At 40.8% G+C, this 12,405-nt stretch overlaps 1 protein-coding gene across 4 annotated transcripts in view; it reads left to right on the top strand.

Annotated features, from left to right (window-relative positions):
- The window catches only part of klf12b (Kruppel like factor 12b), a 54,662-nt gene that overhangs the window by 36,172 nt on the left and 6,085 nt on the right, over positions 1-12,405 (top strand). For all 4 annotated transcript variants that reach the window (XM_017303779.2, XM_017303777.2, XM_081601255.1 and 1 more), the window contains 2 exons: positions 239-374; positions 11,142-11,299. In XM_017303779.2, coding sequence (XP_017159268.1) covers positions 239-374; positions 11,142-11,299 — 294 coding nt within the window. The remainder of the gene's footprint in view (positions 1-238; positions 375-11,141; positions 11,300-12,405) is intronic.

Here is a 12,405-nt window from a genome sequence, read left to right as displayed (position 1 = left end):
TGGAAATATACCAGGACTGAGGACAGAGCGCTCTGCAAAATATTCTATATGAGTACACATTTTGACAGTGATAAAAATGACTGGATGTGTTTAAACTGAAAGAAATTGAATTATTTCATTACACTTAGTAATGCTTTTCAGCACAGACGATGTGATCCGGCTTATAAGTTTACAGCTCCGGAGTCATGTGTCTGACTCCTGTGTGTGCGTGTGTGTGTGTGTGTGTGTGTCCCTGCAGTACACACAGACCCCAACGGCCTGTCACCGAGGCAGATCAAAAGTGACAGCGATGACGATGACCTGCCGAACGTGACCCTGGACAGCGTTAACGAGACCGGCTCCACGGCACTGTCTATAGCCCGGGCTGTGCAAGAGTGAGTATCACTGTCTCGTTTGATACGTGCTGTGCAGAGCTCTGCAAAAACTAAAGGTGTAGTCAGCTTAGCAGGTTTTTTTTTTTTTTGGAAGGAAGAGAGCGGGCAAAAGAGCAAACAGCCACAAAGGAGGTTGAGCCAAGATAGTGGTGACCTCAGAACGAACCTGCCCAGACTTGCCTGCTGCTATGACCTTTTTTCCAACTGTCTTTGCGAAAGAGGTGCATCACATCCGTCACAGTTTCTTAGCAACCAAAAGTTATTAAAAATGTTTCTAATGAAACCATTTTAACATCGTATGGAGGAGGGCTTACCGATTTGTTAGAGGCTTTCATCAAGTATCCTAAAAATGCGTTGGTGTCAAATGTAATTTTCTTTTTACCTTTTTTTAATCAAATAAATAGTGCCTTCTGGTGTTTGACATAAAAGGAACACGAGCAATGAACCGTTTCGTTTTCCTTTGTGACTTCTACTCCCCATTTCTTTCTAATTACATTTTTAACTCCAGCCTTTAAGGTGAACTTTGACCGTCCCTGGCTGGTCGTCCATTCTAACAATAGCTTTTCACAACTTCTATAACAACAACAACAACATTGTTGCACAGGGAGCCTATTGCGTCACGGTTTCTGTCTTTTTGAAGCCGGTGTTTCTTCACATCACATTCCTAGAGTGCATGGCATCATGTGTGAGAGAAATGGATCAGAGAAGTAAGAGATTCATTTCACTGGACTTCACAGTTCAGAAGAAAGTACCCCCTGTGTAAATTATAGGGTTTCATGTGTTTTCATTGGCTCAAGTTTTAGGGTGTACTTAGTTTTTTTTTGCAAACCTTTTCACAATGTCCATGCTTTTGCTTCAGAAATTTTGACTTGACGTGCAGTGTGTGGTAACAGATTTTGTACAATTGAACTAGATAATTACATAACTTTGTACAATAAAATCCTAAAGCTTCTGTTTCAGAGGTTTGACTCCTCCGCTCTCTTCCGCTGGAGTGTGTGTTTTGTCAATGGTGGTAGACTCACACAACCTAATTGACATTAGTCTTCGGTAATTAGCCTCGGTTTACAACATTACAACCAAGTAGAGATTGCACTGATAAAAAACTTGCGGCAGATTTTAAATGGTTGTCATTTCTATTTAAGACGTGCACGTTTTCTTGTTTAATCTGGTAAAAGTTCATTGAAATTAGAAAAAAAATATTTGTTACAAAATACAAAATATCATGATATATGAAATTTTGACTTCACAAGTCAAAATTTCACTATATCTAAAAAAAACGTCAAAAGTATTGAATGTAGACCTTTTAAACAGTTTATCAGCACACTGTGTTAGCTGTAACTACAAACAGTATGGCTGGCTTCACTAAATACAAACACTACTCTCCGTTTGTTTATTCATATTTAATGCAGATCGTTAGCCTAGCTATATGGTTTCCAAAAAGATTGTTAATGATAGAAATACTCCTGCTTTAACATGGTTACCCTTCCAGGTTTGTTGGAGTCACCTCCAGGTCAAGTTTCTATTTTTAGGCAAAATCTTACCAAATAGCTGACTCACTTGGCTTCCTTTTGTTGCTAAAGAAGTCCCATATAAGACAAGAAAAACTAAAAGGCTATGTGTTGTTATGTACCAAACCAGTGAGCTTTATACCAGTAGCAAAATGACAAACACCGGTCAAAGTCTATGTTTGTTGTAGCAGCCTGAGTGAACAGCTAACGTATCTTTCAATAATGTACAACTTCATTTTAGATTACAAGTTTCGTGCGTGTGTTTAACATAGTTTTTAAACTCCTCAAATGGAAGCCGAAAAGAGCTTTCTGTGAGTTTTCTTCGCTCAGTACCAGCAACCACACTCAGAAGTGTTGTACTGTTTAGTGGCACTGAGTTTGTTGCATTCACTGATCAGAATAGTCTGAATTTCTGAGCATCCAGAAGCCGATTTTGATCATCAGACAATTTATGGTTGCATCCCTAGAATAAAGACAGTTGTTTATTTTTAACAGGATTTTTTTTTTTTTTTTTTTTCAAAGGAATTTTATCTTCGCAGGACACGAAAACTTGAATTTTCGTAGAGTCGTTGAGCATTTGACTTGCACAAAAGAGAAATATTTTCAAGAAGACTAAAAGATTATACACTAATACATGTCAAACACGTCTGGCACGCTTAAAAGCAACAAAAATATGTACGTAAAGAGGTATCTTGGTAGCTTAAATGTTTTCCTTGATGACCTGCAGTCGGAGCTTTAACTTCACGACCTGCTGCTCGAGTGCTCCTCTACTTTCCGACGCATCTGTGTGGGTGTGAATCTATAAGACTGTGTGCATATGGCTCAGACATACTTTGCACCCTGTTCGGCCTGCAGACATCAGCTCCTGCGGTGCCAGTCCATCTGTGTCGAAATGAAAAGACTTCCTCTCCAGTGGATGACAGCTTATAATATTCTGATCCAAAGCAGGAAATCAGAAACATTCAGACGCACTTGGCTCGGTCCCGCCATCCGCCGCCGCCGCGGCTGCCCAGAAAGCCTGAACAGTCAAAACCTCGAACCTAGTCAAACTCCAGGAAGATTTTTGTAGAATTAATCGTAAGGAAATTACTGGAGGAGGGAGGGAAAATTCGAGTAATGATGCAACATCATTAGCAAGGCTGAAGCCCAGCTTGGCTTGTTTTTTTGTGGTAATGCTCCAGCTTACAGGGTCGACATTTGTTTGTACACTAGCTCTATTAAAACGTACACTAATTAAACCAAATGAGCTTTTGTGCGACACATTAGGCTTAAAAAAATAATAATAAAATAGCAGGGTCACTTTGCTCAGAAGTAGAGGTTGCCATTTCTCCGATGCACGCAGGGACTCACTCTAGGATTCGGGTTTCAGCGCAGGTTATTGAAAGGGACAGGCGTGCCCCTGAGTGCCACACGTGGGCACTGGTTTGGTCAGAGGACAACAGAGGTTGGCAAAACCCAACCTTGCACTGCCCAAGCTTTCACTATGGAGATAAATCACCACCCTGGATAAGCAATACCCTGCCAGGGCCTGCCCACACACTCACTTCTCTATGTGCAAAGTGCAAGCTGTGTGGAAACTGTGTGCATGCTGTGTGTATGCGTGTGTGTGTTTGGGAAGGCATGGGGGGTAAAAAAGTATGCGCGCACACTTGTAAGTATTAATCCCCAGCATATGTGTGTTCTGTGCCGTTTGCATGCACGTGTCTCTGCACGGTGGACGGAACAGCTGGTTCCAGGGGGTGGTCGGCCATTGTCAACAGGAACACAGACTCGCGTGTTTGTCTGCGAAAAACAAAGCAGTCTGCGGCGTTCTTGAGTTACACGCCGGCCTGGTGACAGGAAAGGAGAGAGTGTGCGCTGCGTTTTGACACACCACACGAGCTCCCTGGACATCTTCACAGCAACCGAAGCCAGGATTTTACTCCGCCGTGTCGCTGTGTTTCCTGTTTTCCACACTTTTATAGCTTTTTTTTTTTCTTTTTTATGTGCTTTAATTTGGCCCCCGCATTTACACAAGCGGCCCCGCTCAGAGTGCGTCAGGGAGGAGAGGTGTTAGGGTGGAGGATGGGAGTGCCTGCAGCCTCCAATCCAGGTATCCATAAATAAATAACTGAGTGAAAGGAGAGAGTTACGGTGTGTGTGAGTGGATCATGCTCTTCTAGGGCAGCCTCCTCCATATTCATGCGTTTCCTTGGGGACGGCTGGATGGGCTATTGTGGAAGAGCGAGGGTGAAAGAGGGAGAAGGAGAGAGAGAGAAGTGTGCGACTGCGTGCGTGTGCGTTTGGGAGGAGTAGCCTCTGCTGAAGCCTGGCCGGTCCCCAAGGACCCAGTGGCCACGCAACAGAGCAGGTGGACTGTTGAGACATGGGGTAGTGTCCTCCGACAGGTAGGGGAATGCCGGGCGGGCTGTCTCCCAAGGCACACATCGAGTCAGACGCTCCTTTTTTCTTTTGTTTTTCCTATTTTCCTGATAAATCCACAACTCTGTTTGAAAAGCTGTTTTGTGTGTCAGAGCTGTTTTGACCCCAGCTGCCCGTGAAAAACCCTGAAAAACAGGCGCCGTGTTTGGGTTGTGAGTATTCAGGTGACAGGTGAGGAGATGACAGGGGTGTATGAGGGGGGGGGGGGGAGGTTGGAGAAGCAGATGAACTAAAGCAGAGGTCAGTTCTGTTTGAAATCAGTTTCATCTGCACTTCCTATTTTTCCCTCTTCTGCTTTGAGTGATGCAAACAGACACATTCATTCAACCAAAAATGTTACTCTGACACAAGTTTGGAAGCAGCGAGAGTTTGCCTCTGGAATCTCATAAGAAAATAAATCAAATTCATTTTCCAAAAGAGCTGCGATTTGACTAGAGTTTGAGATGGAAATAGAAAGACAGTTATATGCAGCTTATTCTTGCGTACACTGCTTTGCCAAAGTATTTAACACCCCTTGAACTTTGTTATATTTATTGTCATGTTCCATCCACAAACCTCACTGCATTGTGCTAGAATCTTATTATTTAAACCGAAGCAAAGTGGGTAACTGTTAAGCTTTTTCCTCCATGATTTTTTTACCTCCATGCATCTTACCATTAACTCTGACCAGTTGCTGATGTAGGACATCATCCACGCAGCATGATGCTTCCACTACAATGAAGATGGTGTGTTCAGGGTCCGGTTTTAGATTTCCCCTCAACCACAGTGTTATTGAATGTAGGCTAAAACGTTTAGGCTCATCTCATCCACATTCTCCTGCATGGCTTGTGACAAACTGTAAACTGGACTTGTTTTCTTCCAACGGCTTTCTTTTAGGCCAGTGTTTCTCAACCTTTTTCGGGCCAGCGGCCCCCTAGCCTTTATCCAGGTCCCCCCCCCCAAAGAATTTGTAGGCTACTTGCACTGACAATTATTTTATTATTAATGTTATCATTATTGTAGATGTTTTGAATCGGCGCACCGATTATGTTTTCCCGTACATTTCAGCATGCCTTACGCTCCTTCACCTCGCGCACATAACGGGGTAAATGCCGATTTATGTTTTCGCATCCACATGAATAATGTGTAGTTGTGCCCCTGCCCATGGCACTTCAACAATATTATTTTACCTTTTATCTGGAAATAGTGTCTGTTTATTCTTGCTATACAGTCTCTATTAATTATTGCTCGAAAGGTCTTGCCATACCAGTTTATTCCTCTGTTTACTTTAGTTTCTTAGTTTATTCTTGCATTTTGTTCTTCATCCATTTCCAGTTTCATTTGATTAGTATTATCCTCTCGGTTTATTGCTATGGCCATTTTAGTTTCTTTCCTGCTAGATTTGTTTTATCGTTTATTGACCATCAGTAATTTTCACTCATCACCTGCTGCGCTTCCTAATCGTCATGTGTTTCACATCATGTGTTGATTTTTCACTGTTCAGCGTCGGATTCTCTGTTTTTATGCCATAATTCAACACAATCTAGTTCTTCGCTACGTTTTTCCCGCTTCTCATGTTTCAGAGTTTTGCGCAATGTGCGCGGATTTTTTTATTTTTATTTTTTTACTCCCTAAGGTGCAGGGCGGTCGGGAAACATCGATGGGGGAAAGGCAGTCTGACATAAACCTTTTAAAACAACGGAATAAATTTTGGTATTTTGATTATTGAAATTTAAAAGTGATGTGTTGTTCCATCACCCCCGTTTCATACCGGACCACTTACAGCACCGGTGTTAACGCTATAAAATGAACGCCCTCTCGTGGTATCACCCATGGAGGGATTTCTTTATTTAAATGGGTTCATTTTCAGAGGGATACGAAGTCGTGATTTTAGTAATTACATGTTTATAAGAGCGATTTTCTGTTGTCCTTCCATGGAAGCGGGCAGCTTTCAAACGGAAATAAAAAACTTTTTAATAAAAATTGCTGCTTTGACATGATCACAGAACTGCCAAAACATGTAGCCTACATAAATACCAGACAAAGTGAATCACAGCAGCGTCATCAGCCGGTGTAACGCTAAACTGATGCGGAGCGGAGCGAAGCCATGAAGCTACAAACACTGAATAGAAGAAGAGCTGCCATCGATACAGTTGCAGCCAAGCATGATTTAATGTTACACAATACAGTTTTACCAAGTTGCTCAAAGTCTAAACTGGTATTGTTGTGGATTTAAGGTGTAAAGTTTACCTTCGCCCAAACGCCCCCAAAGGCATCCCAGCGCCCCCCTTTTGTAAAAATGTCCGCCAGCGCCCCCTGCCGTCTTCTGAACGATAGCAATAAAAGTTGAACCGTTGACAGATTCTCCTACATGAGCTGTAGATTTTTCTAGTTCCTCCAGAGTTCCCCTTGGCCATTTGTCTGATTAATGCTATTCCTACACAGTTCATGTGTAAGGCTTCAGTTTTGTCAAGCCCTTCTGTTTTTCGTCCATGGGTTGAACTGTTCTTAAGTAATTCACTTTTATCTTTCAGTGGAATATTCCGTGTCCACGTCTTCCTGGTTCATTCAGCTGTTTTTATCAGCTGTGTTGGATCTAAAAGCTGAAGGACACCGGCCCTTAAGGCAGGGATTTGGACACCCCAGACGTAAAGTCATTAGTTAATTCCTTTTGAAGATGTCTATTTAAGCAACGCACCTTTTCGTGATTGCAGCGTGAACCTGTGGCGAGGGTCAGTGGTTGTCAGACGTGCTTCTAAACTCATGTAGTGACCACAGAGCTGAAATACTGTTCATCCCTGCCGCTCAGTTTGGCTTTTTGACCTCAGCCACCGCTTTTATGAAATCACTATTTTAGTACTCAGTGGTTGTTCAGTCATTAAAATCCCCAAAATGTGTAGTGATGTAATCTGAGATTGTGAAATATTTCTTTGAACATTTTTAAGTGAGGTCATAAAAGAGCAAAACAAACCATCCTCATCTTTTTTTTTTTTTTTTTTTTTTCCTTTTGGATTGCACAACGTCTCCCGTCTTTGTTTTTCCATCAAGCTGAGTACGTTTTTGTCTGGCCAACAATAATGCTAAGCAATTAAAATGTTTTACTTTTCATAATGTGAAACAAAAATTAGGAAGTTGTCGAGTTTGTAAAAAAAAAAAAGTAACTTTTTTTTTACTACCACTGTTTACACAGTTACTGTATATAAAGTGCTGTCACAAAGCAGCTGTTGTGTCTGCAAGGACTGAAGTATTTTACAAATTTTCATCAATACCCAAGATGAGCAAACATGAACGTCCTCTCTGCTCTTCAGTGATGACAGAATCAGCTGCGGAAAAAAAAAGAAACTTAATTAATTAATTGATGTATCTGCTTGTTGTAAGAAAGAGCAACCAGAATAGAAAGATTTAGACTTTTCTGGCTGATATTATAATTATGAAGTTAGAGTCAGGATGAAGTCAGAATGTAAACATCTGCCTCATCTGTTCGATGTCTGAGCCCAGAGTGTTTCCATTGTAAATCCTGGCGCTCTGCTTCACTTTTCCCTGGCAGACACATTTTCTCAGGCGGTCCCATACGCTTTAGATGGTGGCCTGCAGTGCCTTGCAGAAACTATTCATACCTTTTGAACTTGCTTAAATTTGAGCACATAGCACATTGAGAAGAGGAAGGGGAGAGGACGAGCATATTTTTTTTGAACATTTTGTGCAAAGAAATAAAAAATTCTGTATGTGTTAAGCCTCCTTGTGTCAGTACCTTCAGCTGCAAGTCTGTTGGGTATGTCTCCACCAGCTTTTTATGTCACCTTTCTATCAAAACTGCTTGAGAATCTGTAAAGATTCGCTTTCAAGTCTCGTCACAGACTCGGGTCTTTTTGACACATAAATATTGCTTGATTTAAGTCATTTGGTTGTGGCTCGGGCTGTATGTTTAGGGTCATTTCGGGTTTTCTTCCAGGAATGTTTTGCATTTAACTTAACACGTTTTCACGTCCGATCAGCTTCCCTCTCCCTGCTGAAACAAAGCCACACCTGGGATGGTGCGTTCAGGGTGAGCCGTTTTCTTAGTTCTGCAACACAGAACACTTTGCATCTGATCAGAGCTCCTTCCTTCATGTCAGCTGTGCTCCCTTCATGCTTATGGCAAACTTTAAACTTTTATTTTTCTCGTCCTTCAAATCTGTGGAGTGCCTGCCTAGTTGTGCTTCTATGCCCATATGAATGTGATCTATTTCGGTGACTTCTGAAGGCAATTTTATGCACTGGGTTTCGTTTAGAGGCATCAGATTAAAGAGGCTGAACACAACATATAACATATAATACATAATTTCTCTTTTGCTTCACAATTAACCACGTTTTACATTTTTCTATCACATAAAGTCCCAAAGAAAACTCTAAAGTTTGCAATGGTAAAGCGAAAGAATGTGTCAGTGTTTCAAAGTGTATGATTACTTATGAAAGCCGATGTAAATGTGTGAGTTATTTAACTAGATGGCTTATGAAAAACATCTTAAATTCACGTGTTTTTGTCCAAAAGTCACATTTCAACATGCGGTTGCAGTGCTGTTGGCGAGCTAAGAGAGAGCAACAGAGTAAGAAAGGGAGAGGGAAGTATGAGTTCGCTTCATATCTGACCCATGTGCTCATTTCCTGCACGGCTTCTGGTTGGTAGGAAGCCAACAGTAACAGGTGATTTGTAATCATATGCGTGTGTGTGTGTGTGTGCGTGTGCGTGTGTGTGTGTGTGTCTGTGTGTATGCGTGCGTGCGTGCTCGGTACATGGCTGTAATTCTGTCTCTCTCTCTCTGTGCGTTTCTCTCACTGTAGGGTTGTTCAGTACGCCTGAGCCTGCGTTTGACAGCTCATGCTTTTGGTGAAAGACAGCGAGACAGGAAGTGGGTTGTGTGTGGCGGAGACAGTTCACAGGAGGGCCTGTCTGGCAGCCTCTGCTCCTCTTTCAAATCCCTTTAACATGATCAGAGCTGTTCTTCCTCTAAAACCCCCAACGTCCCCCACCAACCCACTCTCTGACCCCCTCACCTTTTCCTCCGTAAATGCAGCGCAGCAAACCCCACCGCCGCTCCGAGAACCCCGTTAAATATATTTCACAGATATGACTCCTCCTCTTAAGTAAACAGAGATCCTCTTGTTGTTTCTGCGTAGCGTATCTCCTGCCTCTGGGCACTGGGCTGGGTGTGTGCTGCAGTCATGTGTTTATCGTTTCATGAAAGGTGCTCCCTGTTCTGCAGTCAACAGTCTGGAGCGAGGCATGAAGTCCGCACCATTACAACCACTGGGTTCTTTTTCTTCTAACTTTATTGTTTCAGGCAAGTTCTGATGAGGCCTGCAAATAGTAAGAGGGGACAGTTAGACAGTTTAAAACTTTGCTCCAACTGCATTTACTGACTCTGGGTTTACCATTTTTGGCCGTGAGGAATCATAAAATCAGCACTTAATTTAGTGTCATGAACTAACTGGGGAATTATTGTATTAACTGGATAAGACTGAGGAAAAGAAAAAGTTTTATTTTCCAAGTTCTAATGAACCAAAATGCCTCTCTGCTCAGCTGCCGCTGCGCAGATACTCTTCTGTAGAGCTGCACTGCCACCTGCTGGCAAAGTTATGTTTCTGCTTCTATGTGCTATTTAAATCTATATATTTCTTCTCAGTCTCAATGTTTTCTATATAAATAATTTTATGGTAGACAAGATTACACAAGCAGCATGAAAATGATTAAAATAAAATGCATATATTGTTTGAACAATTTATTACTCTTATTAGTACTTGTTTTTTGGGGGGAGGGGGGGGTTAAAAGGTCAATGTTAGCATGCAAATTCAAACTCAGATAATAAATTAAAAATACATTTTATAAGCACAAGTTTGCTTGGTAAATGCAGTTTTTTCTATGTAAATAAATTATTTAAATACAATTAAAAAGTATTAGCAAAAACCACAGAGCTACCTGCTCTGTTACTTATATTTTGAATGATACATAAAAGGTTGGAACGTCATTTTGAACAAGCTTTTCTTGTTCAAAGTTTCTCAGGACTCTGGCTTGGCTCCTCCAAAATTGTTGATGCTACTTCCAGTCAGAGGAAACGTGTTGAGAAGCTGGAAAATTTACTTTAAGAGAAAATCTTCCAGCTGTATGGATACATTTGGGATTCACAGTATGAATATTCATCCTGTGCAATGGTCGAAATGTGCCGGTTAAAGTTAGCGATAAAACACCCTATTTCAATCAAACAAGTTTAGAATATAATGTCTTTTCTTTTTAATCTTTCAAAACCTACAAACGGACACATTTCTACTGCAGCTGTAAACAGATTACCTGAGAAACACGAAGGAAGCAGCTGAAAACATTCATCAATGTGCTGTGGAGAGACGAACAAAGGAAAGAGGACACAAAAAAGCACTTTAGTTGGATCAAAAAAAGAAAAGAGCGCAACCGACTGAAAGAAGATGGAAAGGTCGCATTTGAATAATTGTACACAGTGTATTTATACATTCTTACAATCTTCATCACTGTAAAAGTTATGCAGAATCTTTCAATCAGAACGTGTCAAGCTCAGTTTTCTGTCAATGATGGCGACGTTGTACCCGCATTCTGTTGCTTCCGTCATCGTTCGAGTTTCCAATCCTCAGCGGCCAGCAGAGGACAGCCAGGGAAGTTAATGTCAATGTTGTCAGGAAAATTTGTCGTCCAGCATTGGCCACTTTTCCAGTTAATGATGTAAGTCTATGTTGATCAGATTCAAGGTATTTCGATGGTTGCCAGTGTATTGGATTTTGCTGTCATGTTGGTGTTCTTGTCACGGCTTTATATTTCTTTATGCTGACTTCTTTTGGGCCTTGTGTGTCGCAGCTCCATGTCGCCGTTCAGTATTGACAGCATCCGACGCCCCCGGAGGTCAGAGTCTCCTGACTCGAAGAAGAGAAGAATCCACAGATGTGACTTCGAGGGTTGCAATAAAGTGTACACCAAAAGCTCACATTTAAAAGCACACCGGAGGACACACACAGGTCAGTTCACCGTGCCTGAAGATGTCATTTTACGTAATTGCGTAATTTTTTTCAGGTCTAAATATGGCTGAGATTAATGTTTTCTGAAAGGCGTTTTATGGCGTATTTGTTGGTCTGAGCAACAAGCGCCTGAAACCCTATTAGAAGCCAGAGGCGCTGAGATTTACTGAGGTTTAATGACGCTTGTGGAAAGTAAAGGAGATGAGAAGAATGAGAAGTTCTGATTATTTTCATTCCATTTCAAACAAACATTGAGAATGAAATCAAAAAGTGAGAGAAAACATCCGCATTTTGAGCAAAAAGTTATACAATGTTTAAAATTGAAATCTTTAAAAAAAAAAAAAAAAAAGCTAAAGATCTTACAGCCAGTGTTGAATTGGTTTGTTTAGAATAGTACTTAGTGGTTTTTTTAAAAGTTTGTTTTCTAAGTATCTGAAATTTATCTTCAGCAGTTGGACTTTATATTTGGTCTTTCTCCTCCTCCTAACTTGTTTTTCAAAACTCGTCTACTTTCTTCTCTATCGTTTTTCTCCTAGTGACTCTAACAGCCCGTTATCAGAAAGGAAGCTTCATGAAAATAAAAAAAAAAGAACTAAGTCTCAAAATTGTGGCCAAGATAAATGTGTCCCCGAATTAACAGGAGATTACTGATTACTAAGTAAAACTTCTCCACACTAGAAAAGTAAAGAAACGCTAAAAAAAATAAAAAATACTTCAGACATTTCCTTACAAAATAAATGCACTCAAGTTAAAAGTTGGATTTATCAAAAATTTCAGTGTAGGATGATGGTAAAGCAATAAATAATGTATTTATTTTAAGTATTTATGGACATCTTTACTATGAGGCTCCAGTAAATGTGATGGTGAAATGAGACACTCCAAGTATATTCAACCAAAGATTTATACTCCGATGTTTTTTTCATTCCCTTTTTTTTTTTTTTTTTTTTTTCTTTCTTTTTACAGTTTTTATTTAAACTGTTGGGAAGTTATTTATTATCCAGTCGTAACAACTTCTACAATAAGTGGGTCAGAGGAAGCTATCCGCGTAAATTATTCAAGTTGCTCGAGGCTTTAAGAAAAAAGAGAAAAGCATTTTCAGAAATCTT

Source organism: Poecilia reticulata, chromosome 2, assembly GCF_904066995.2.
Source record: "Poecilia reticulata chromosome 2, P_reticulata-male-v2, whole genome shotgun sequence".
In the NCBI taxonomy this organism is placed as follows: domain Eukaryota; kingdom Metazoa; phylum Chordata; class Actinopteri; order Cyprinodontiformes; family Poeciliidae; genus Poecilia; species Poecilia reticulata.
Note: the sequence above shows the minus strand (reverse complement) of the source record. Positions and strands in the feature narration are given on the sequence as shown.